Genomic DNA, 27,500 nt, shown 5'->3' on the forward strand with positions numbered 1-27,500 from the left:
ATGTTCATTAGCCTTACTTACGTAAACATGCCTAACTAGCCAGTATCTATGTTTTCATGGACAGCAAGAGTCCGCTTCGTTCATTGTTTTAAAAAGGCTACGTTGTTTGTTGCTGCTACCCACGTTATCTCCAGTGGTTCCACTGTTTAACTTGCACAGATGCACACACACAAGAATGAGCGCTCACACCACTACCCCCTAAGGCTATGCCTCTTTATTTGATAACAATAAATTATTATTTCCTATTCTTGGAAATGTTTAGTTTTTTTTTTCTTTCGGTCCGCGGTTCAATGATATCGTTTAATTGTGCCGGAAATTATCCGCGGACCAGCAATCTCCTCGTCGAGGAGGCCCTAACCCTGCAGATCATAGACAGAGAAAGCATAGGCCTACTGTATGCTTTGGGTACAGAACAGTTGCATGTCCAGTGTACACAGAGAATGACAGTGTCTTGGTCAACCCTGCAACTCCACTTCCAATGTCATGATTCCGACAGATACGCCCGACACTTATGCTTTGTATCTGGTGGTGGTGGAGTTGACCGGACATCTGAGGCTTCAGACGTTACCAATTTATCATCATCCATCGCGTCTGTCCTCTGAAAAAAACTTTTAAGGCTAGTCTGCCTGGGCCTGGCCATGTTTGAACCGCCTCACTCATTTGTTCGTTGTTTAACATGGACGTTTTAAGCGTGCACTTCCTATTTTAAATGTTTCCTACAGTATTTGAAATGCAGCATAGGCTATGCGTGTTGTTTAATAGCTTTCAAACGGTAGAGCCTGTACATTTAAAAAAATAGCCAAAGGACGTATTGCTTTAATATAGGCTTACATTTTAAGGCTTATTCTCAAATTCAGATTGCGTTAGGGGGACGGGATTATTAGCCAATTTCAATCGGACAATTTGACCAGAGAGATTTAATTTTCATTTCATTTTTTTTCCGGTCAATGTCCGGTAATTACCAGACAACGGAAACCCTGACACACACACACGCACCACAGTAAAGAACGTGCCTGAAATATGTATATTTGTGTGTGTGTGTGTGTGTGTTCTTGATGAGGAGCCCAGCCCGGCCCATTTGAGCTGAACCATGGTGGGGGAGCTCTACAGGGCTGCTCGCACCACCACCCAACCTTCGCCGCATGGCAGCCTGTCTGGCATTTGCGCAAACGGCCTAAAAATACCCTTATTGCGGTCGGTATCGGTCACTTAAGACAGCATCTGGGAGATGAGAGCCCACCGTCCACCTCACGGCTCCCTCAGCACGGGGCCAAACAGAGCCAAGCCGTCTGTGTGGTCCGTGCACACACACACACACACACACACACACACACACACACACACGCTGGCAGAGGGGCTTGGCTCTGGAGGGGCTTGGCTGGAGTGGGGGGGGGGGGGGGTCAGGCTGAACTAATTGCTGGAAATCAGGCCCCCAGATTTCCTCCACACATGCCAAAGTGGCCCAGGGAGCCAGGAGGATGGACGCCCGTCCGAGGAGCAGTGAGCCCTGGAGCCCAGGCTCCATCCATCCCCCCCCTGCCCAGCCTGAGGACGGGCCTGCTTACTGCTGACAGCTGGAAGAGATCACCTCTCCACTCCGCCGAGGCATTTTCACGCCTAATGCCTTTCAGATGTCCAGGACGGGACAGCGGTGAGAGAGACGAGGAGACGGACCGAAGAGACCAGACTGATGCAACATGAGCCCAGTTCTATCACAGACCCACAATGTCAGACACCGGCCACTCCTAACTCTCCGTCTACGATGTTTCTGTGCCCACTGGCTAGCTCACGATGGTCATTATGACTGTGAGCGTTACTGAAGGGACAGGGAACTTCAGAGGCTCGCTGAAGAGCTGACCCCAGAGTGTGCTGTCATTCAAGGGGGCCTCTGCTGACAAACGGTGTCATAAAAACACCAGGCCCCTGCATGCTGAGGCTTCCTCTTTTCCTGACGGACCCATAAACTTCCCCCGTCGCCAACAAAGACAAAGGGAGGACGGTTTGTCTCTCCAGGGCAGGTAGAGGGCGAATCCTCCACTTGGAAGCAAAGCAAACGGAGTGTGTTAAAATTCCTTCCCAGTCTCTCTCTCTCCCTCTTCTATCTCTCTCTCTTCTCTCTCCCTCTCTCTCTCCCCCCCCTCTCTCTCTCCTCGGCTCGGCAGCCTCTCTCTTTCCCTGACACCCACAATCGCTTTCATTATGCAAATGCACTCGACGCGCGGTAAGCCGCGCCGCCACCACCGCGCCAAGGCATCTGCATACAAAACAGTTTATTTGTTCCCTTTCAATTAGGCAATGCAAGCTATATCATTTATCGGAGGGAGAAGGGGTGGTGGGGGAGAGGGAAAGCAGGTGGGTGGTTCAGGTAAGCGGAGGGAGCTTGAGAGATCCAGCTCCACGCCCCCCAAAACCCCCTTCCCCACCTCAGCCGCCATCGCTGCCGCTCGCCTCTTCCCATCTCCGGATCCCATAATACAGCCACTCCCTCATTTCCGCCTGGCATCCTTGAGCGCGCCTCCATTCAGCCGCCCGAACCTCCCCACACCCACCCACCCCTCCAAGATCTCATTAAAACGGGGGAAGAGATATCCCGCATATCAGCATGCATCGCGCCTCTGCCGGTGCATCGCGCCAGCCTCCTCGAACAGAGCGAGCGCGCAGTAGTTAGTATGCATATATTGTCCATGCACGCACACATATTAAGGCGCTGTGCAACACACTGCATGAACAAAAAGCACCGCAATCTATCCACGGCGTCTGTCTCGGGGCAATGCGTTCGGCTCGTGGCCTTCTTGTCGCCTTGTCTAACGGGGGCCTCGGCAATTCGGGCACGCGGCTGTCAATAGAGCCTTGGCGCGCCGCCCCACTTCGGGAGCATGTCTGGGCACCTTGTCATAATTGCGTGCAGTGGCGCGAGGCGCGCATGTCAAACAAGCCATTAAGAGAGGAAGTGGGGAAAACTACTGTATACAAATGAGATCAGGAGGAGGCCTGATCCTAAGGGGTGTCCGCGAGCAGGAGACAGCCACACAGCAGCAGCACAACGCCGCCTCGCTTTATCTCTATCTCTCCCACACCGCTCTCACTTTCTCATTCTCTTATTTCTATCTCTCTCTCTCTCTCTCTCTCTCTCTACAGATTCTCTCTATAGGCACAGAAAGAGAGAGAGAGAGAGAAAGAGAGAGAGAGAGAGACAGAGAGAGGAGAGCGCAGCTCCATCTAGTGCAGAGGTGCAAACATAATCATTCTGCGCTGTCGGACTGGTTTAGAGTGCGCATAGAGAGGCGGCTGGGGAAGAGACGGTTTGGGGTTTAGAGGGTTAGATTTATGGCTTCCTCGGGGTCCCCTCGCTTGGCCACTCCATCATCCAGTACTCAGAGCTAGCGGCGCCACGGCTGGGGTATTTGAATAGCATTACAAAGCAGTTTCACCTTACTGTAACATTAGACTAGCCAGGGAGCAGCGGAGTGGGGTGGGGTGGGGTGGGGTGGGAGAGGGGAAGTGGAGCAAACTATCTGGGGTACAAGGACCTCCCTCCTGCATCACAATCCAGCACAGAGGAAGGGGAGAAGAGGAATCCCCTCTTACGGATTCTACACACGGAACTGAGCACACACACACACACACACACACACACACACACACACACACACACACACACACACACACACACACACACACATATACTCACGGAGCCTGAGTACAAAAAAAACGTTTAGCTGTCTGTATCGAGCAGATGGATTAAAACTATGTGCAACATAACAGCGATAAATCACATCTGCAGCAGATTCAGATTTCAGAGATTTTTGATCCGTCTCAACTTCATCTCCCCACTGTAAGCATAATTTCATTTTCTCATTATGGTTCACCTTGGCAAGCTCCCTAGATACTGCAAGACCAATGCTTCCACTTAACAAGATAAGCAGTGGGCATCTGCATGCAATTATTTCCAATTGAACGTGCTGAAGCATGTATATGGGAAGAAAACTACATCAATGGTTAAATTGTTCATTTGTGAGGTGAAATTAAAACTAACACTTCGTAGCTTGGAATAGGAGGGTCTTTATGAAGAGAAAAAGAAACATTATTCTCCTCTACACTAGCATAATGACAGCCAAGAAAAAGAGCGAGACTGTAACAGCAATAACCTTTATACCAACACCGAGCGATATTTCACTAACCGAATGGCAGGTCTACACATTAATTACATATTGCGCTACCGGGAGAGAAATTCACTTGGCATCTTCTTACTTCCTGCTCCCTAATGTGTTTCCCCACGTCTCAAAAATAGCATTCAACATTTCATCACCTCCTGGAATACATTACTGCCATGCATCATAATTATCACCATTAAAAAACTGCCTTGAAGAATTTGAAGTATTTTCTCCACCCTCCACTGCGTTCCCTTCCCCTCCTGATACCTGCCAGACAGGGTCCCCAGCCACACTGTGCTTGGCCACCTCTACACCTGCCCAGTCAATATTACCAGTCAAGCGAGGGGTTGAAGACTTGACAGCCGTAGGGGTGCCAAATAAAGAGACGCAGTCCCAGACCACCGTGACAGAACACTGTAATACTATGGAACACACAGCAGCTTTGGGGAGTATGCAGACATTTGCAGTGTCTACAATGAATTTACAATTAACAAATGGATCAGATCATATGTTCTGTTAGACATAAGTATATAAGTATGTACCTACAAAATCCAAACAGCAATGAACACTATAAGGAAAAATATGTTTTAAGAAAAGCAATATTCAGCTATTCAAAAACCTAAATGCCACATTTACATACATATTTCAGTCCCTTTTCTGTGTCATTCTATGCTGAGCTATGGCGAATCCTGTTTTAAGATTCTCTCTAGGAAGTAATTGATTGGGCCGTGATTTTACAACACCTCAGTGCATGCAACGATGAGCAATTATCATTGACTCGTTGAAAGACTCAAACCCTGAGCATGTATAGATCAGCCAACGTTATAAACGCTCAGTTCCCAAGAGCACGGTTTCCTTTAAAAACAAAACAAACAAAAAACAATAACTGGCTGTCCAGTCAAGCCCAGTAACCCTGTGAGATAGGCTTCGGTTTGGTCTGACGTGGCTTCACTGCAGAGATATGGGAGAACCTGCCAGAAGGACAATCATCTTAGAAGTGCTCCATCAATCAACCCCTTTACGACAGCCTAGCTAAATTAAAGCTGTTCCTGAGTAAAAGACATATGGCAGTCGGCCTAGAAATGTCCAAACAAGACTTGAAAGACTCAGATACTATGATTAAAAAATATGTGCAGAAAAAGTCTTTGGGGAAGTTTATAGTGAAGCAGAGTAGTGACAGTATCTTGGTTTACTGTGCTTAGACTAGGGCTGAAATAAACGATTATTTTTTAAACAATTAATCTAGCGATTATTTTTTCGATGCATCGATTAATTATTAATTATTATTAATTAATCTAACGATTCATTTTTTCAGTCCGAGTTCAGTTCGGTTCGATTCGATTATCGATTATCTCCCCATTCATTTACTAATAGCAACTTATACATGTTTATTTACACATCTGAATGAAAAAAACATGAACTCTTTAACATTGCAATATATGTGTATTGCTCTTAAGATTCCAAAATAAAAGACTATACAAGTGCAAAGTAATGCATTCTTAGTCTGAGGTAGCAATCAATAAAGTTCAGTAGTGTCTAATTGAGTGGCTGTCATTTTAAAACGTTTGTGTGGGAATCCTTGCAAATAACATTAACACAGTTAAAAGGCTGCTGATGTGTGGATGCAATTCATAACGTAGTTAGTTAAAATAACGGTTCGTACTTCTACTTTGGACAAGCACTTTTGAGTCTTGGAAAACACTTTTCCATTTACATCGGGATTTTGCAAACATTCAGTCAATAAAATGAGCCCTGCATTAGTGACGAATAAGCAGCTGCAAGTAAGCATGCTAAACTTGACACCCAAACAATATTCTAACGTTAGCTTTGAGATACTGCTTGATTGCATACTGTAACTTAACTTAGTTTAGTCTCCTCAATGTACTATGTTGTGATAAGACCTTAGCAGAGGTTACTTTAACTTTAATGCATCAGTTTTAATGCTGCAAATTTGCGCAGCATGGTCACGATGCTAAGCGGATTTAATAGCAATTTAGCCCACTGTGTTCAATGCAGTGCTTTTATGTGGCAACAACAATCATTCAACAATCGTGAATATTTTGTTAAATGCACATGCAGAGGAGGAGCAGCGGGCTCGTTACGAGAGAGAGCGGGCCGGGCGAGGAAAGCCTGTGTGAGTAAAAAGTGCAGCTCAATGAAATTATTTTATCTTATCTTTAATTTAAATAGTAGGCCTACAACATAGAACATCAATGTGTGGTGGCCGGTTTTGATTTTGTGGTGCCCAGCCACAGATTAGTTAACGTATGGAAAACACTGAAGGTGTAAAATTAAAAATATTTAGCAGCACATGTTATGCTTGACGAATCGACGCTCATATTTTGCGTCGACGTATTTTTTTCATCGATGTCATCGATTACGTCGACGCGTTGTCCCAGCCCTAGCTTAGACTAATGATAACAATATGCACAACTGGTCAGTGGCTTCAAGCTCTGAATTCTCTTCGAGACAAAAATAACCAAGAGAGTGGAAATAGTTCTGAATGCATTCATAGCCGGCCCAACAGGCAGAATCAAATCCCCCTGCTCAACCAGCAGCCGCTCAGGAAGCGCAAGCGCCTCGCCGAGGGTGGTGGGCTGGGAACTGAGGGGAGGGGAGGGGGGGGGGGCGCCGGCTTCCTCAAGCAAGCAAACGCGCCCAGAAAAGGACAGCCCTCGGCCCAAGCCTCTCGCAGTGCGAGCAGAAGTGGGAAACCGCCAACACTGTCTGGGCGTGGGACATACACAGCTTATGCAGAGCATGTGAGGGTACGGGGCGGGAATGAGTCTCCCACACCCCTGGGCACACCGCTTCCTATTTTTAGATACAAGAATATTTGCTTTTTAGGATGCTGTGAGGTGAGTACGAATCTTCTTCTTTTCTTCCGAAAACTCTGTCGGTGGCAGACCAGACGTCGCTAAAGAATGAAAAGAGGCTGCTGGCCGGGTCGGCTTACAGTATATGGCCGGGCTGTTTTTGCTCCAGAAAGCCTCAACAGGACCTGTGAGAGGACTTCTTCAGTAGCGATCAAATGATCGGGGAATGGATTCCCATTGGTTAACGCCAAGTCGTTCGACCGATAGATAACATTATGAACAATTGGTCAGTGGCTTCAAGTTCTGAATTCTCTTTGAGGCAAAAATAGACCAAGAGAGTGGAAATATAGTAGTTCTGAAAGCATCAGCCCACACCTTCCTTGGATTCAACTGCAAACCACCTTGTAACATTTCCACTGATGCCTGTGTTAACATTTCACACCCTGGAGTGTCAGCTGTGACTCTCCCCTCTTCTCGGGAACAAATTGTCTCATTGTTGCACACAAGCCAATTCTGTCTGCATTTCCCTTTGACCTATATTTTCAGTCACCCTTTTGCTTCCCAAATCAACATCCTTCCCCACGCTGCGACACTTGCTGCCTGCAGTGTCATCGTGGTGACAGCATAGACAGGAAAGTGTCAAAGACATCAAGTTTTTTTTTTTGTTGTTGTTCTGCCTTTCTTTTTTTCTCTTCCTTTTTTGGGGAATATTTTCTTTTAAAAAAACGCACAAACAAAACAGACGGTGGTTTGCCATGTTGCTTACGCAAGCATTAGAACATGTCTGAAAAAACAAACTATTTTTGTGTGTGTGTGTGTGTGTGTGTGTGTGTGTGTGTGTGTGTGTGTGTGTGTGTATGTGTGTGTGTGAGAGAGTGTGTGAGTGTCTGTGTTGTGTGAATACACATCCTACCTGTTTCCAGGGTAGGACAATAAAATTTGTCCCAGTAATGTCAAACCCTAAAGACAACTTGTGTTAGCTAGTGTTTGTGCTCCCGGGCGGTTGGAGAGTGGCAGGAGAGACTCATCCCTGGCCCTCGCTAATCCTTCAGATGTATTCTTTAGAGCTACCTTTGATATCTTGATATGAGCCATCCTCAGCATGGAAAAAAAAAAAGATTAGGTAGATTTTTTTGGGTCCCCTTTGTGTGAAATCGGTGACATGAAAAGATTTAATTAAGATACGGGACAGTTAATAATTAATTCCGCTCTCCTCTCAGACTTGAGTTGCACTGTCAAGAACACCACAGCAATCTATTCAGCCACTGCGGCATTAATTACTGATGCCCTGATTTGGTCTTCATGTTTTGTTGTTATTATTTGCTAAAGTAGGTCTGGGTGATGGGCTTTTCAAAACTCCCAGCAACACGGAGAAGTTCTTGGCAGGATCACGGAGACGTACCGCTGGAACAAGCGAGCCTGGAGCATCGAGTGAGTCCCAGCACCGAAGCCCAGGGCCTAGATCAAATCACATTTCAATTCAACCGTCTCTTCTTGTTCTGTGTGTGTGTGTGTGTGTGTGTGTGTGTGTGTGTGTGTGTGTGTGTGTGTGTGTGTGTGTGTGTGTGTGTGTGTGTGTGCAGGTATGCTGGAGGCCCTCAGGGGAATACTCGCTGTGACAAATGCCAAGCCGCAGGCTGGAGGCACCCAGTACATTCATTATCATGTGTGCAGATGTGTGGAAAAGAAAGAAAGAGAGAGAATGAGAGAGAGAGAGAGAGACAGAGAAAGAGGTAGAATGAGAGAGAGAGAGAGAAAGAGAGAGAGAGAGAGAGAGAGAGAGAGAGAGAGAGAGAGAGAGAGAGAGAGAGAGAGAGGCTGCTGAGAGGAAGGCCTCAGAGCTGGAGCTCGAGTTTCCCAACCCAATTCTTCTTCAGTCCATGTGGCCCCATTTCAGGAGAATAGTGACAATGATGAGTGACCTACAGCAATGAGGGTTTTTTTTTCTTGATCTCTCTCACTTGTCGATCACTCTCATGTCAAACACACTACATACAAACCTACTTAGAGAGGCGACCAAAAAAGTTTTTCTTTTTTTTTTTAGTTCAAAAATCTAAATAAGCCAGTGAACATTCAAGTGTAAATGAAAGCATGCTTTTTTCCCCCTTTTATTACCTTTGTTGATATCAAAATGAATCTGCCACAACTGGCATGCAAGCTGCAGAGTGAATTATTAATCGATTAACGTAGCTGCTGTCATCTGCCAGAAGCGTGGAAGAGAGCTAGGCAGAGAACAGAGGAAAGAAGGATCCATCTTCTGCCTCTGAGGCAGCACAGACATGATAGGAAACCTGAGCTGCAGGTGGATGCTTTGAGGCTGGCTCAGGTCCAGGCAGAGTCCATCTGCTGCCAACCACACAGTTGCTGGTTCCCGTCTATTGGAAGGCTACTGGTAACTATCCTTCATCTCCAGAGGACAGAGCGTCTTGGAATGTGCGGTCCACCTAATCAACACTAGTGTCTAATTACTACCCACCACCACAGTGGGAAGAAGCAAGCTCAGTCAATTGTTTTTTGAGTCCATACCAGTTTTGTATTTGGCAACATCAAAAAAGTGTGAACATTATGTACATTTGTTTGATTTTCTTTTTTTAAATGTTATTTTTCTCTATCCTCAAGAATAAAATGGATAATTAAGAGCACAAAGCATCGGCAAGATTTCATCAGCGGATGACCTTTATGAATAAGTATTCTTTCTCAAAGTTGTAAACCATCTGGCAGCCTTCTATCAATACAGAAAAAAAAAAAAAAGAAAAAATAAACTTTTTTTAATGGCAACTGGTAGATTATCTCAAAAGGACAGGCTGCAACAACTGTGGACAGAACAGCCCTGCTTTTGGTGAGCTGTTAGTGGAGCTAATTAGAGGGTGCTTTGTTACTTTGTCAGGTTTCAGTTGGTGATTAACTGGCTTACTGGGTGGGATTTTGGTGCCTAATTGCAGATGCTCATACCACAAACGTGCCTCTGTTTGTGAGAGCGCTTCAAGCGACTTGCTTCCACATCTCTCAAGAAAATAATAAACAAAAAAAAAACAAAATACTCTCAAGGTCTTTAAAATCCTAAAACCCTCTTTAAAATGCCTGTGGAAACTGTTTACATTCTAGAATTCCTTCCCCTTTTCAAAGCGAAATCCTCCAGATTCCTGCTTTGTGTTCTTGTTTGGAGGCATCTTGTTTTCATAAATTCAAGACTATGATTCGATATACTTAATACTGTATGTGGGAGTGTGGCTGTGCCATTGTGTTCTTGCGAGAGAAAGGACATGTTCAGTCGAGTGTGCCTTCTCTATCTGGCTAATTTTCCTAATGGCAAAGCGAGCCCTTTGTGTAAGCGCGTCCCAGTCATGTAACAAATTAATATGACACTAAGTGATAGGGGCTTGTATCTGGGCTATCTTTAATTGGAGCACTGATCTCCCCAGCACACAATGGCCACCACAAACACCATCCCTGCAGGGGAAAGGAGTCTTCACTGTGTGCATCAGTCCTCCGTGTGTGTGTGTGTGTGTGTGTGTGTGTGTGTGTGTGTGTGTGTGTGGCATATAAAGAGCACCAGCCACCGTCTGAACTGCCACCCAACTATCGGAAATGTAATTAAGCCACAGCAGCAGCCTTTCTTTAATGGCCGGCTCGGCACGAAAACAAACTGTGCCCTTTAGGACAGCAGAACTTCCATACATCGAAAATGAGCGCCTGCGATCAATAGGCACACACTTTCGCCAACATCAAGGAAGGAATAAGTGGCATTGCTGCCATTCTTCGCTTTCATGACGCGCTCCTGGGTGTATGTACTGTAGCCTGCCTTCATGTGTGAAGACACATTTGATTGTCAGAACAGTGAAGCGTTTATCATTTGATATTGATTAAAAGACAGTGGCTTATGCTGCACAATTGGCTTCGACGGCGCCCTGCTTGAAGTGCAAGGGTGAAACATAAATCTGGAGCGGTCTCTCTCTGCTCCTGAGGTTCTGGCAACCAAGTGAGGTTAAGCAACACTTCAATCAAACGTAATTACCCGGGCATTTCAGCACGGACACGGTTTGAAGAAGACAATAGTTATTGTTCCACCGCTGCGAGACACCCAGTATTTGTCACACAGCTGCTACAAATGGATGTGTTTTCACACAAGTCTTTTTCTCGCGCGCGCGCCATCTTTGTAAGACACCAGCCTGGAGAGCAGGTGATTGTGCAATTATAGGACAGAGCCCTCTGAGCAGAGCAGTTTGTTTAGCTGCCAAGGCTCCACTCGCCAATCATTATTAGCATTTCATTTGTTGTGCTCTTCGAAGCCACAATCTCTGTGTCGGCACACCCTCATAGCGATGGTAAGGGTCTGGTTTCCAGCAGCACTGAGAAGAGTCCGGCTGTATTGTCAGTGATTGAAGAGGACTTGGGGATGTGGGGATTGGGGGTGGAAGTGTTGGTGAGGTAGCAGCTAGCTACCAAGCACCTTTTTCATGTTCTGCTCCATAAATATTCATTGCAGCACAAGGAACCAGCTGTTTCCCCCCAATTAAAGCACGCAGAGATTCCACCATTTGCCAATAAATTGTTGCAGTTTAATTAATGGCACTCATTGCACGGCTGCCGCCCAAAAGCAAAAAACCAAGAGAAGGCTAAATAAATATATAATATGAAAACAATGAGAACAAGCATGGCGCCAAAGGCAGAGATTTCTATCTGTGAATGAGAGCGTGCAGTCAGAGAGGCTGAATGGACGGACTGACGCCGAGCTGTTGTTGCTGGCCTACATACAGCTGTGGCCGGAAGGCTGGGGAGTGTGGTGGGTAGGTGGGGTGTGTGTGTGTGTGTGTGTGTGTGTGGGAGTGGGGGTACAGGGGATGTAGACACTGATGGGGGAGTAGACCTCCTCCCTGCTCCTCCATCCTGGCCGTAGGGGAGACAAAACCGCGTTCAGACAAATCAGCTTGTCAAGGAGGAGCCAGACATCAAAAGCGAGGATCTCCCCGCACCTACCCACCCTCCGTGCCCTCCCCACAAACCCCACACCGCACCGCACCACTTTAGCAACCCCCCGCCCCCAAACTCCAACACACACAAGCACTGGAAAACACATCAAGCACCAACGCTGCATGAAACACTTTCCCCATCATTTCCTTCCCTTTTTTTAGATATTGCGCCCACTTCAAAAGCATGCGGCGGTGAGATCATTATCTGTCTGTGTTAAAACGGTCTGGTCAGCTCATCTCCCAGCGAAGGCTGGCGGGACTTACCATCTGGGGGCTGGGGTGCCGGCGTGAAGTGAACAGGTTTGTCTGGAGGAGATAAAAGAGAGAGAGAGAGAGAGAGAGAGAGAGAGAGAGAGAAAGAGAAAAAAAGAAAAACACATTAGTGAAGTGAAGATCTCAGACCTCATCCCAAGAGTCAGTGCAGTCATTCCAAAAGTGTGAATGTGCATGTGTGTGTGTGTGTGTGTGTGTGTGTGTGTGTGTGTGTGTGTGTGTGTGTGTGTGTGCGTGTGTGTGTGTGTGTGTGTGTGTGTGTGTGTGTGTGTGTGTGTGTGTGTGTGTGTGTGTGTGTGTGTGTGTGTGTGTGTTTCTGCTGGGGGCAGACTTATTTGACAGCAGCCCTTTGAGGAGTTGAAGGTGAAGGGGGGCATGAGTATATCAGACAGGGCGCAGGAATGAGGGTAATGAGATATCATCTGTCAACTGATGGCAAAATTGTGATCGCATACTCTGCCTATTACAGTGAAAGAGTGCAGAGCTAATTGTGCCCTGTGAATGTGAATGACTTCTGATACATTCAGTGGCGGGGCCCATTACATTGATTTCATATAAGGCGCCCGACGCACATGAATTTTCATGAGACGCGATAAAAAAGGTGGTGACTGTCAGAGCGAGAAGACGTGCCATGATACTTTAAAATAATGATACGAAAGTATGTTGTGCCGCACTTCTGAAACTGCCGCTGGCAGGTGTACTGTACGTGTGTGGGCGCATGTGTGTGTGTGTGTGTGTGTGTGTGTGTGTGTGTGTGTGAGTGTATATGTGATGAGAAGAGCCTGCCTGGGGGCTTTTTTTTTCACATTTCATACAGAGGGAAATCAGTGACACTCGCGGATTGCCTCATACTGTGTGTGTGTGTGTGTGTGTGTGAAGCGAGGTCAGCAAAGCATTCTGGGGTACGCGCCAAGAGCATGTCCGTCTCTGCCTGTCCTGACTCCTGACTCCGTCTCCCGTCTGAGGGGAGAACTGGAGTGTGACGCCTCCACTGTTAAATTCTCAACCCCATCCGCCTGCCCCCCTTCTCCCCGCACACATCGACTAAAACAAACAGCGCCGTAGCCACCCGCTAGCAGACTAGCGCTTGAGTCTATCAAAAATAACACGGCGTGGGAGCCTCTGACAGGAGACATGGAGGGGGTTTGAGCAAAAACGGAGGAGAAAAAAAAACCTTCGACACCCTCTCCGATTGCCTTTCCCACAGGGGGGCAATTTGGGAGATAAAAACCCTCACATCAATTACCCGGCTCACACGTTCGTGCCATAAACTTCTCACGAGAGCAGAGGAGCTCTCACTCTCAGGAGGGCAGTGCACTCCTCTCCGGCGCCTCGTCCCAGTAGAGCCTGGACGGCGGTTAAATTTAGGCTCACTTAAAATTGCTTGTCAACAGCCGAGCTTGAGGGAGGTTGAGACAGATGGAGAGAGAGAGAGAGAGAGAGAGAGAGAGAGAGGGAGAAGAGCAGAAGAGAGAAAGAGGGAGAAAGAAGAAATGGCAAAATAAGACTGACAACACATAATGGAGAGGAGCAGCGGACGGACGGAGGGGAAGAGAGGAAGAGAGGAGAGGAATAGGTGGAGGAGGGGGGGGGGGCAGGGTGGAGGATGAGGTAGAGACATGCTATGCAATACAGTTCTTGTATAATGAAGTGTCAGCTGAACTGGTCTGAGCCATGACAGAAACAGATTTCCATCAAAACAAACAACAAGAGCAAAAACACACAGCCAGGGACCACAAAGCACTGTCATAAGCTCAAACGCACATGTCCGCACACACACAACACACACACACACACACACACACACACACACACTCTCAAAACACACAGACAGAAGAGTTAAACGCAACACAACACACTGTGTAAGTCATTGATGAATGAAGAAAAAAAGGGGGAAAAAATACACGAAGACAATGTTTGATTGCAACCCCACGTATCACTACTGTCATCTTACCATCCCTTTGCCTTGTGAGCTCACGTGTGGATGAGAAAGACACATTAAAGCGTGCACATTCTAACCACATGATTCATATGCAAATAATGCCTCGGCTCTGACAGCTATTTTATCTCCCCTCGCTCTCTTATCTTCTATCATGTGTTTGGAGGTGTGCTGAGGTGCTCACACACACAGCCACATTTACACACTCAAGGACAACATATTAGTATATGTGTTTGTGTGTGTGTGTGTGTGTGTGTGTGTGTGTGTGTGTGTGTGTGTGTGTGTGTGTGTGTGTGTGTGTGTATTGTGTATGAGAGAGTGTGGTTGTCTTTCTTATTTCTGTGTGAATATCTATTTTCCTCTATGAGTGTGTGTGTGTGTGTGTGTGTGTGTGTATGAGCAGTGAGAGTAATAAAGGGTTTTTTGTACACATCTCGGTGGAGGTGGATTTGAAGATGATGGCACGGCTATTGGGTGCGGAGGAGCCCAGCGTCCTGCTCGACCTCAGTCCTCAACCCCACCCCACACTCTACCCCCCCCACCCCCTCCGGGCAGGCTAAATGAAAATGAAAATGTCTGACCCCAGGTCCGTGTCCCTCTCCAAGTAGCTTTCAAATGTCGCTCTGCACCTCTCCATGTTAATGGCACTCCTTCCCCTTCATCAGATTTCTCTTTCACTCACTCTCTCTTTCCCTCATTCTCTCTCTCTCTCTCTCTCCTCTCTCTCCCTCCCCACTGAGATGGGGAATGGAAGAGGCTTTGACTGAGTTTGTATTTAAATCTAATGGAAACTGTCTGGATTAAATTGATTCGGCAGCACCACCAGTTTATAAATGGACCTCGCGTTCGAGCACTTTCACTGGGGCGGTAGAGGAGAGTAGAGGAGAGAGGGTGGGGTGTGTGTGTGTGGGGGAGGGGTGGGGGTCTGCTGCCTCCGGGTCTTTTAATCAAGATCTAATGCAGGTGACATCCCGGCCAGCCCCCAGGGAGCTGAAGAGCACACATGCTATTGAGAGTCCTGAGCATGTTAACAGCTTTTAGACAGACAGGATTGCAATGAATGAATAAGACTGCTCTCTTCCTCTCTCTCTCTCTCTCTCTCTCTCTCTCTCTCTCTCTCTCTCTCTCTCTCTCTTTAGCCTGTTCCTCTCTATCTATCTGTACTCCTACCCTCACTCCCTCTTGCATTCACTCTGAGTTCCTTTTCGGTTTGAACAGCAAGGGGGAATAATAAGACAGCTTTCTCCCTCCCTTACTGACACACACACACACACACACACACACACACACACACTTCTGCTCACGCTCTCTCTATCTTTCGCTCTTCTTCTCCTTCTCACCTTGTCTCTGGTTGCCTCTCTTATTTTCTCACTCGCCTCGCTTCTGTTCATTTGGACAGGTAACGCCAACCCTCTCTCTCTTCCCCAGGCGCTTTGAAATGCACTCAGCACAGTGCGCCGTGCTCACCGGACACTTTGGCAGAATGTGAATTATGAAATGTAAATGCCTTCCTCCATCCTCACCCCTCGAGGCTTCATATTTGTGGTTTGTTTTGACGAGTGTCTTACACGACCATGAAATTGCACCCACAGTAATGTAAACAGCTCACAGAAGAAGAAGAAAAAAACTGGGAGAAAATGCTAGAAAATGTCTTAAATGCAAGACAAATATGTAAGTAAAAGACTATTTCCATTTGTTACTCTAACACGCTAGCCAGTGCTCCTGTTATGAAGGGACCTGCCAGAACGACCACTTAGGCTGGACACAGCAGTTCCTGAGCGCACACACACACACACACACACACACACTCACAGTGGGACACTGGGGACGGGTATTAGAAGGACGGCCGGCCAGCCTTAATGCTTGGGAGGGTAGAATGAAAGGTGCACAAGGATAGCTATTATAGGTAATAAAGCTTGGGGGAGGGCTATCTGGTCCAGCCACTAATCACAGGTCACTCTAGAGGGCTTTTCGATGTTGGCTGCTTTATTCTTGCTCGACCGCCCGTCTTGGTCACGTCACAGACAGTAAGAGCAGTTAGGAGGGGAAGCACCATGGGCGTGTGTGAGAGTGTGTGTGTGTGTGAGCGTTTTTACTCGCCTAAGCTGGAATTCTGCTGTATTTATTCAGCCGTTTGCCATGGCGGCAGGACACTAATGCCAGGGCTTTCACCCCCAAAGGCATTTAATCTGCTCACTTTATTTCACAGCGCCGGGTAAATGCCACCGCTGCGGGCCTGGCCAGGGGGGGCACCACTCAGAGGCGCCCGCCCGCACGTGTGTGTGTGTGTGTGTGAGTGTGTATGTGTACATGTCTGTGTGTGTGTGTGTGTGTGTGTGTGTGTGTGAGCGCTCTACACACCCGCCGAAGGACCTCTCCAGACGGAGCTGCTTCACCCCTTCTCTATACGCTCATTCATCACATGCCCCCCAAAGCCCCAGTGCTTCCTCTCTCTCCTCTGCTCTCCCACAGACAGGAGGGGGGGGATTCCAAAGAGCTTTCTGTCCTCCCTGAGAGCCTCCCACTCATATTCACAACTCATTTACACATCACAGTCAGCTTTACAAGATGTCCAGAAACAAGAGCACAAGAGTTTCATCACTCTCACACACACACACACACACACACACACACACACTAAACTAGTAAAACAAAACAACTAGAGAAATGATAGCGGCACATGCGGTGAGTGGGACCTACAGTTGTTGAGGAAGAGGAGCACCGCGAAGCCCAGCGTGGAGGTGGCCAGCAGGATGAGGCAAATGTTGCAGGGGATCATGAAGTAGCGCACCACCAGAGAGACCTTGTGCTGGTACATGCGGTCCCTCTCGGTGGGAGGCGCGGGGTAGTGACAGCTGGTCATACTCCACTCCAGGGTGACCCCAAGATCACCACCAGGGCGGCGGTGGCAGGGGAAAATAAAATAAAAACCACTCCGGGAGGACAAAAATAAAGAGGAAGAGCGAAAAGGGAAAGAAGAGTGTCCGAAAAAGAGACACTGACGCAAAGAAGAAAAAAGTACAAAAGAAAAGAAATGGCCGGTTTTGCAGAAATTCAGCTACAACTCCAGCTGTGAAGCTCTTTGGGGGACTTGAACGCGGCTCCTTTCATGAAAATGCACAGAAAAGCTCTCCGCCGTTTCCAGGCAACACATTATGCACTGTTTCCAACAGCCACGGCGGGAAGATCAGCTGAGAGAATGTTGCCTGAGCTCCCACTTCCCCTTTACCTTCTGCTAAAAGCCTTCAGAATGCCATTGCGCTCAGCATTCGCCTGTTTGTGTGTGTGCGAAGCAGCCCAGCTGGAGATCCACAGGCAGGGGTCCTGTTGGCAGTCCCTGTTTCTCCTGCACTTCGTCCTTCTACTCCACACAGCCACAGACCTGGCAGACTGACACGGAAAAATACACAGCAAACCCACTGGAGCTGAGTAAATCAGTAATCAAACTGAGCTTTGGCTACTTGTTTACAAAGAGCGGACAAAACGTGACTCCTGTGAACACTCCTCCGAAAAAAAAACTGTCCTCTCCCGTCGCCCGCTTCGGTCTCCTCCTCTCTGTAGCACCTACCCACGGAGGCAGTGCCACCTGTCCGTGCCCAAATGTGTTGGCCCTCAGATGCCAGGCCAGACGCCGCGTGCCATGCGTCAGGAGGGGTGCCCGGGCTGGCAGAACATCCTGTGGCCTCCCGAAAGGTGTTAAGCGCAGAGTCGCCGGTCCTGTGCCCGCTCCCAAGGCACAGCCACAATCATCAGCCTCTGCTTCTCAAACACACCTCCGCAAAGCACACATACTACACACACGCAAAACACACACAGGCGCGTAAACTCCAATGGGGAGAAGACTACGTTCTCGGTAGATCCACTTCCAGTGGAGTGGGTGCCTCCGCCACCGAAGCCCCCCCACCAGTGAGGGGTGTGTGGAGCGGCTCTTTCGGCGTGGAGCTTCCGCGGCGTAATTAGCCTACAGATAGTCGGCAGCTGTCCGGGGCTCGCTCAACCATATGCTCCCCAAAGGCTTTTCTTCCTCCCCCTCCCCCCCCTCCGTTTTTCTTCCTCTTCTGCGTGGTATTCCTTCCCCTCGGATAACCGGAGCAGACCCCCCAGCCTCTTGCCTTGCACACTTTCAAAACACAAGCACCTACTTCCCCCCCCTGGCTGTGCAGGAGAGGGGTGTAAAAAAGCAAATAACCGTGACCACCCGTGAAGTTGTCGAGTGGGGAGAGCGTGGGGCTCAAAGTTAAGAGGGACGACAGAGCCAGCTCCTGCAGGCGCCGGCAGCTATCCTTCCATCAGTGGTGAGATGAATGGAGAGAGGGAGGAAGGGAGAGAGAGAGATAGAGGGAGGGAGGGAGGGAGGGAGGGAGAGGGAGACGGTCCGAACGGCTGTCACTGAGAGGCACGCCACAGCTGACGTTCTCCGAGAACAGAGCGGGCAATCACAGCGCAGCACGAGACTGTGATGAGAAGAGCTCTCCGTCCCCTGCAGTCTCTTCTCTCCTTCTTTAAACGCAGTTCACTTGAGTGGAGAAAATCTTGACGAAAATAAAGCAAGGCAATCACCGCTTGTAGTTTAGACAGATGATGAGCTGTGGCTTCTGCTGTTTGTTTGTGTTGTAAATAGCGAACAAAAAAAAGCCAACACACACAGAAACACACACACACACACACACACACAAAACAGGACCAGGCTTATTCAGTCCACTTGCTTATTCATGGCTAAAAGAAGCCACTTAGTACTCCCTCTGTCCCCCTCTCTGTTTGTCTTTTCATCCTGCATCCGTTGCTTGTTCCTCAGTTCCCGCTCCAGCAGCACTACTGGTGTCCTGGGGCTCCGATCTCGCTCCACTGAGCCCTTTGAGGAAACCTTCACTGCCAGCCAAAACAACAATTTGGACCCGCCGTATTCATGTCAGAAATTCCCCAGGCAGCAGGTAGTCCCTGTGTCAATGCAAACCCCCGTTCATCCGGTGAGATGGAACGAGTGTGCGAGCGAGAGAGCGAGAGAGCTTACCAGCGACTGGCTGAGAGATGTAGCACACTGAGCGAGTGAGTGAGTGTGTGAAAGAGAGAGAGAGAGAGCACGCGTGCCAGAGCAGAACGAGAGAAGGCAAGCGGCAGCTGACACTTCGTCCACCTCTTACGCTCCTCTCTTTTTTTTGACCTCCTCTTCCTGAAAAAAAGACAACGGACAGAAAGCGTCTCTGTGTCCTCACAGCGGCACAGCACCTCAGCCTTGCACTGCTTTAACTGAAAGCAGAGGCACAAGAGCGAGAGAGGGAGAAAGAGAAAGAGAGAGAGAGAGAGAAGGGGAGTGGATGAGGGGCTGGCTCTAACAAAAGGGAGGGGAGGGAGAAGGAGCGAGAGAGGGGGGATGGTGGAAAAAAGAGCAGAAATAAAAGCTCTTGGGAATACTTGGGGAGTCTTCTGGGGGCAGAGCAGCAACAGCAGAAAGACAAAAGACCTAAAGTGGACCAAGGAAATGTCAAGCATCTACTCACTAGAACCATTCAAAGAGGCATCTCACTTCCTCTAATCACCAAATATCAAGTAATCCCTAAAAGAGTAGGCTGATTGTGATTTTAGAAGGCTTAAATGTACAATAAATTAATGCAGATGTGCAAAGACACTCAACCGCCCAAGTGACACGCTGTCTGCATTAAATATATTTGTCAGTTGTTGGAAAAGTGGAAGCTACTTTTACATATTTAGTCTTCTAATGAGACAACCTCAGGGTAAAATTGTTTGCCAAATGCTCTCTGCGACTGGTACATTTCTAATTATGAATGTGTATTTTTTGATCTTTCGTGCCTTAATGACACCACGCGCGCATTTTGTTTTATTTATTTCTCAGCACTGTGAAAAATAAAATAAACAACCGCCGGTATGAATATTCAACATGACTGGCAACTGATTAGAGAAAAATATGCACCTAATCCATAGCATATCATTTCACTGGCTGTGTTTTTTATTTTGAAATGTGCGATCAGAGACACATAATGAGGTCAACAACAAGTGATGTTTATGCCCTATTTTAGACACCCCCAACCATGAGGATAGACAGATGCAGTCACAACTCGGCACAGCCACAGGAGTGTATATCATCAATTATTTATATTCTCCCTCCAAACCCCCGCCCTCTGCCCTCACGCAACACACACACACACACACACACACAAAAACGTATGCATACACAGACACACATACATAGATACTGATACACCCACAGACACACACACACACACACAGTATGTCTTACTCAGTTTCTCTCTTTAGAGCCCGTTTATCTCTTTCGACATGGTCTTTTCTTTTCTTTGGCTCCCCTGGCCCCCGGGGACCCGGCCCCAAGCCTGCCCCCACAGCAGCGCATAGGGTCAGCCAGGCAGGCAGGCATGGAGGACCAGCTCCAGCCAATTGCTGCGGAACACTGCCCCCCTCTGTAACCTCGGTGACGAGAGATGCGGTTGCCAGGTGATTCTTCATCAAAAACGCCACTCCGACAACGTCGCCACCACTGTCTCAGGACCAAAGGCTTTAGGCAAGAGACAAATGGTATGACCACTGACATTCAAGACTCTCTCTACCTCTCCTTTGATAGAGAAACAGCTAACAGAAAAGAAAACTCAAATCATGGCCTGATAGCAACACAAACAGCCCGAGTATCATCTCTACCCACCCCCACTTTGTGTCACAGCACAAATAAGCACTCATTTCACATCAAAGGCCGCTCTAATGCATCTTTAATGTCTCTGATATCCCAGAAGGTTAACATCTCTCTCTGTTTCTCTTTGTATGTGTGTGTGTGCGTGTGTGTGTGTGTGTGTGTGTGTGCTCTCCATGTGCAATTTTCATGACACAGAAAACAGAAATAATCCACCCTCCTGACTGGTATTGGTGATGGGGGTTATGGACAAGCCCAGAGGTTTCTACAGACATCCTCATTATGCTCCTGACACCTCATGCATGTGCCACCATTTCTGTGTGTGAAACGGGCACCATACTGTGAGCAATGGATCAATGCTAGCAAGAGGGAAAGAAAGCGCGAGTGCCAGAAAAGACACTGATCATAAAAAGATCAAACTGAATAAAGCGTTTCACGTGATCAAAAGGAAAGAGGGAAAAAACTAGGCCACGAGCAACACCGTGGCAATCAGACCAGACACCCGCACAATCTCCACGCCAGCTGAAAGATTTTCCTTTTGGAAAGAGAACTGCCTTGTTCTTTGCAGGGCAGGAGGTGGAGAAGAAAGAGGAGCCAGTCATTACTTGGCCTCGGAAAATAGAGCACCGTGGTGGTGCGGCGCAAGAACAACAGGAGGAGGACCTCCAGGACAACTCGCTCCCACCACACACAAAAGGGAAGGGGATGATGTAAAGTCCAACTTTGACTTGAAAGCCACGGCCTGTCCGCCCAACCGCCCACCCGCCGGCCCGCCGGCCCGCATGTCTGACTGACTGCTGCAGCCTCCAACTTTCTCCCTCGCTTTCCGCAGCTGGCGCAATTGTCGTATTCTTCTCGCGCAGCCGATCATCAAATTAATTAGGCCATTTTGATTACGAGCAGACTACTCGACTCATTAGAGAGCTGCCAGGCTTGTTTTTTTTTTTTTTTTTAGGCGAACCAGAGCGAGAGGCGAAGGAGGCGGCGTGATTTCGGCACAAATTCCACCTCATCCTCCTCCAGCCAGAGGCTTTCTGCAGCTGTGAGCGCGACACTTCATTACCCTGTCATGGGGGCTTGCGAGAAGAGAAAAGAAACAGAGAGCAGTAGTCTTTTTTTTGCCCTCCCCCACCCCTCCTTTCTTTTTTTCTCTCTGCGTGGTCGGTGATGTAATTCGACCGGGGACGTTACACATACGGCGGTGACATCACCGTGACTAAATGCCGAAAGTGAATCGGGGGTTGTGGGATTAAAACAAACATCTGCTCCTACCATTGCGGCTCGATCGGCCAGACCAATGTCCGTGTGCTGCCGCCGCTCCAGGTGCTTCCCACTGTAGGCCATAACTCAGGCCGGGCTATTACTCCTCCACAGTCCGATAAACATGGATCACGCCTCATTGTGGCGGGCGGCTGGAGCCATTCACATGCCATTACAAGTTGTTCCGCAAACCATTAAATCAGTGTGTCAGGGCTGAGACTGGACTAGTCTTGCACTATTGGAGTTTTATCCCAGCTGGATCTCTTTGTAATTCCAGTCTATCTCGCTCTGCTAATGGCCTGTTTTTTGTATAGATATGATCCTAGCCTTCGACAAAATTGCTTTGGCCTTCTCCTGAAGTCATTCCACGGGTACAAGCGGTGAAGCAGATAAGAATCTAGCCTGCTGTTTACTGCAGGGGGGGTGGAGGTTCCTCTCCTGCTCCACAGCAGAGCCCCCACCCCTACCGCCTCCCCCACCCCTCCTTCACGCTCAGCAGCCCCCACAGGCCCAAGACACACAGCTGGATTCCCAGCCACCAGACTGGGGGCCCCTCTCCTCCCTCTGGCCACCCACCAAGCACCGCGGCTCTCCCCAGGACCCACCTGTTCACTCCGGTCGGGGGTCCATCGCTGCTTCTCTCAGCAGCGGTCGGCAGCCTACCTGCCTGCCCGCCAGCCTACCTGACTGCGAGTGAGCGAGCGAGTGAGCGAGGAGTCCCATCAGAGTGTCGGGAGGACCGTCGGCAGTAGCCTGTGCCACGCCGCTCGGCTCTAATGGAGGATAACTAACCGGCAGCAGTCAGTCGTTCATTAGCAGGCCGGGCACCCGGGCACCCGGCCGCCGCTTTGCCGCGCTAACAACAATAATGATCTGAGTGCTTAATACCCCGGCACGCACCGCCGCCTCATCCTGTTTATACTGTTTATGCTTATGCTCCCCAGCGCCAATCCTTAATCGTCCTTGAAAAGACACCGCCGGGGCAAAGCTCCTGCCTCAATGAGGGAGAAAGAAGAGAGGGTTTACGGAGCGGCGATGGTAACCGCGTGTGACTGACTCCCCGACTAGTCCGACTAGCCCCTGTGTCCCTCGCCACACGTCATCGGTGACTGGCGGAGGGGGAGCTCACGAGGAACAGCAGCAGGTGTGTGCCTGCGTTGGCCCAGCCGATGGTCCCTCTGCTGGATATTAACCGTCTGCCAGGCAGTCAGGTCGCTATGCAAAGCATCAGCGATGGCTCAGTCCCGTGTGTCTGGTGGCTGAGACGAGCACAGGCAGACGCCCAGTGTAGGAGCGAAAGGAGGGAAAAAAAATGGAGATTCAGTCGACGGCTTCTTTGAAAGCTTCCTTGGAGACCACTTGAAACTCCCCAAACGAGGCATCCAGCATATATTCCCCTCTCTGCATTTTCTAACTGGCAGTAATCCTCACAGATTCTTATTCATGGTCTTGTGGATAGTACATCCTCCATGACAGGGGTAATTCTTTCATCGTGAGACAGCCATACCACCACTTGAGAGAAGCCGGGCGGTATCCACCTCAAACAATTAAGTTCAGTGGCAGGGGCAGCAGAGTCTTATTGCCGTTCCCCCATCCTGTTCTCTGCGGCGCAGTAAATTGAGGGGAGGTTAAAGGCTCAGCCATCTGAGCTGACACTCAGTGCCACCCATCTGAAAGGGGGAACACTTGGAAAATGCCAGGTGAAAAATCCCCCCCATCTGCTGGGTGGAATGAAAATACCTCAGAGTCTTTGTGAATATAGAGGGGGAAGATGAAGGGAAGCGATGCAGACTGTACTAGTACTGATTATTTTTTTTGCTATGGTACAACACGACATCAGAACACCAGCTACTTTTTAATAAGCAGATGAAAGCTGTCCTTAAACTCATGCACACACATACACACACACAACACACACACACACACACACACACAGACACACAGACAACACATACACAAACAAATTTACTGCCAGACCCTCAATGTGAGTGCCAGACGTGCCAGAGTCTGTAGTGTGTCTATTTTTACCAGAGCTGTCAATGAGAAGCTACTATATGCAGGGCCCCAATACATTTACATTTACAGTATGCCATGTTAAATCTGTTCACAGAGAGGGCAAGAGGAGATCTTAATTGGCACGACAGCCCATCAAAAATGGCCTATAACTACACAAAAAAATGTATTATTCATTATTATTTTTCAAAGAATGGCTACACTGTCTCTGTGTGAGACTAAGAATGGTAGTGATTAAGAGACAGGCCACCACTGAGGGGGAAGGCGCTATGTGACAGCAATGATAATTTGAGACTTCCCCCCCCCACCCTATTCTGCAACAGTGACTGCGGAGGCGATTCCCTCTGCCTGGTTAGGCTGGCTGGGTGCTCAGCAGTGATTGGGGTCCACGGTGGCAGAGAAGGGGAAAGAGAGCGGGCTCCGAAGGGGTCACGCTGACACTGCCTACGAGTCGTAAGCGAAAAAAGCTCACTTTGTCATCCCGGAGGAAAGAGCCCCGTGCTGACCAAGAAGAATCTAACCAGCTTTATCCAAGGCCTGAGGACTTCATATGACCAAGAGAGGCTCCTTCAATACAGAGAAAGGACGTGCTCTTCTCCTCTGTGTTCTCACAAGCTCCAGAGAAAGGTTTAGCAGACCTTTCTAGTGGGGCTTTCTAGCAGGGCTTTCTTTTCACTCAAGGTAGATACAGTTGAGGACCCACATAACTGCCCTCACAACTGTTCGGCCATTTAACATTCTTTCATGTTTAAAAAAAGAAAGACAGGAGAAGAAAGACACAACGAAAGGAAAAAGGTTCAAGAATATCCAGGGGGACTCTTTGCCACACACGCCAGAGAAAGCCCTTAGGGAACAGATTTGGTGTGATTGCTTCAGAGAGGCACTCAAATCAATTTGTGATATTTGTGGTGCTGCCGCTGCCTTTAAAGGGATGACCTTATCAGCCACCGCAGCTTTTCCACCTTTTATACCGCGGCTGAAAGGACCGACCGGTGAGCCGCATCAGACCAAATCATCTTTCTCAACACTCCGGGAGTGAGACAGGAACGAAACAGAAATACATAAACTCTAACCCATCCTTTGTGACCAGAGAAAGAACATCGCGTTCCCGGAGGCCTTAGAAATGCTCTGATTAATGGCGAGCTATACTTTCGCCCGGTGATCCTTAACGCCGGGGCCATGCGCATTTTCCAGCAGATGTGTTCCCTTGACAAAGCGTGAAGAAGCCCAGTGTGAAGGCAAACAAAGACATGATCAGAGAACATCTTACGATATCCACCATTAGGTAGCTTCTACTAGAAATTTATTAATTTTCACCAGGAACTTCATTGGAAATAAACACCGGATAAGCAGCTCTTTTTCAATGAGCAGTACTCAAAATGCAAAAAGACACTTGAGTACACTGCATGGTAACCAGTCGCCCATCTGGCTGAAAGGCATGTCAGCCATTACTGCTCTCTCTCTCTCTCTCTAATGCACTTCATCTTCATCACAGCACGGGTGACGGCCGACTAACTTCGCCCGCAACGGCGGATGCCGCTTTTGTCATTGAACGGTTTGTCACAGTACACGACAAAAAATAAATAAACAAATAATAGAACAAACTATCTGCCTCTTTCGATAATGCTGTGCAATATTAAGCCACGCGTTTAGACTTGACAGGAGTGTCATCCATTATTCATGTGGAGGAAACCGATACATGAAATGAATGGACAAACAACACAAGAGGCACCGGCATGGACAACGGTCTCGGCTACTGGAAAGTGTGGGAAGACACACAGAGAGAGAGAGAGAGAGAGAGAGTGAGAAAGAGAGAAAGAAAGAGAGAGATATTAAAAAAGAGAAAAAAGTGAGCACACAGCAGGAATAAAAGGGTGCTGGAGGGGCATGGAGAAAGGAATGACTTGAAGTTACACCGGTGAATGAGGTAGTAAAAAATTGTGGCCTGTGAAACAATAAAAGAGAAAGTCAACAAACAATGCCATATTGAAATCCCATGACTCGACACCACTTTCATACACAGCTTTATGTTGCGTATAATGAACGAATGGTGATGTTGGAGCGATTTTGCTATTGGTGTTGTTGTTCCAATTATTTGGTAAGTGAGCGTTGCAAAGAGTGACTCCTGCGCATTTCATCTCGGCACAGGGGCAGAGAGAATGATGGCCTTTAAGACAGAGAAACAGAGGGATACAGCAGCAGGCGAAGGAGAGATAGAGAGGGGAGGGCTAGGAGGGGAGCCAAGCTCTGAGTCATCTTGATCCACTGTCTCAAAGGAACATCCAGCTGGTCCCCAGTCCATCAACCACACCTCCCCACTGACACCCATAAACACGCAAAGCTTACTAATGCTGCATCTTTCTCTCTCTCTCTCTCTCTCTCTCTCTCTCTCTCTCTCTCTCTCTCTCTCTCTCTCTCTCTCTCTCTCTCACACTTTGTGTTCTTTGTATTTGTGTAACTGAAATCTGTACGTCCTTCCAGTTGTCTACAGTAGAATACCAGGAGCCCATGAATGATGTGAGTGCAGCTGAGAAGCATCAAGGATTCCAAGACGTAGTTTTCCTCTCTCTCTCTCTCTTCTCTCTCTCTCTCTCCTCTCTCTCTCTCTCACTTTTCTCTCTCTCTCTCTCTCTCTCTCTCTCTCTCTCTCTCTCTCTCTCTCTCTCTCTCTCTCTCTCTCACTTTTCTCTCTCGTTCTCCTCACTTCTCTGCTTCTCTGGTTTTCCTCATAAATTTCCCCTTCTGACAATCGTGAGCACATTTCGTCATCTGACCCCTGAGCCCCCACCTCCCCTCTGGCTCCTCTGAGACAAACTCAGCCATGTGACACCCCTCCCTCCTCTCCTCTCTCTCCCCACGCCCCTAACCCCCTCCTCCAGGCAACACTGGCCCAATGTTCCAGTGCACAGCTACACCAGGCTGTTGCCATGTGACCCTCCTACCCCCACACAGACAATCCCTCTGGAACAACAATGCAGTAAGTTCTCTCTTCAGCCGTGCGCCTCGGTAAAAAAAAAATAAGCTAATCCGACAAGGCACCATAGAAAAAGCACATCTAGTAATTCAATAAAGAGGTCTGGGGTCAGCCTAACGAGTGGGCGTAGCACACTATCGATCGGGCGTAGATTGAAGGAGAGGCCTCATTAGCCTCATTAAGCAGATGATGAATTGCGGCGGGTTCTATGAGCTCTGTTTCTCATCACCGGACTCGGCCCTTGCACTCGCCCTCCCGACACATTCCGCCAGGACCACGGGAAAAAAAAAAACAAAAAACAGAATGTTCCCATCAAAACAGCAAGAAGGAGGGATAGAGTGAGAAGGTAGTCAGGAAGATAAGGAAAGAGGGAGAGAGTGAAAGAGAGAAAGATGGAGATAAAGACAGGAAGAGAGAGTAGAGGGGTCAGAGGGTAAGGTAAA

General features: G+C 48.3%; 1 protein-coding gene across 1 annotated transcript in view; it reads right to left on the bottom strand.

Moving 5' to 3' along the window:
- The window catches only part of agrn (agrin), a 218,397-nt gene that overhangs the window by 116,946 nt on the left and 73,951 nt on the right, over positions 1 to 27,500 (bottom strand). Inside the window, 1 exon segment of the mRNA XM_048240581.1 lies at positions 12,205 to 12,246. Within this exon segment, the coding sequence (XP_048096538.1) occupies positions 12,205 to 12,246 (42 nt within the window).

Source organism: Alosa alosa, chromosome 4 (genome assembly GCF_017589495.1).
Source record: "Alosa alosa isolate M-15738 ecotype Scorff River chromosome 4, AALO_Geno_1.1, whole genome shotgun sequence".
Classification (NCBI taxonomy): domain Eukaryota; kingdom Metazoa; phylum Chordata; class Actinopteri; order Clupeiformes; family Clupeidae; genus Alosa; species Alosa alosa.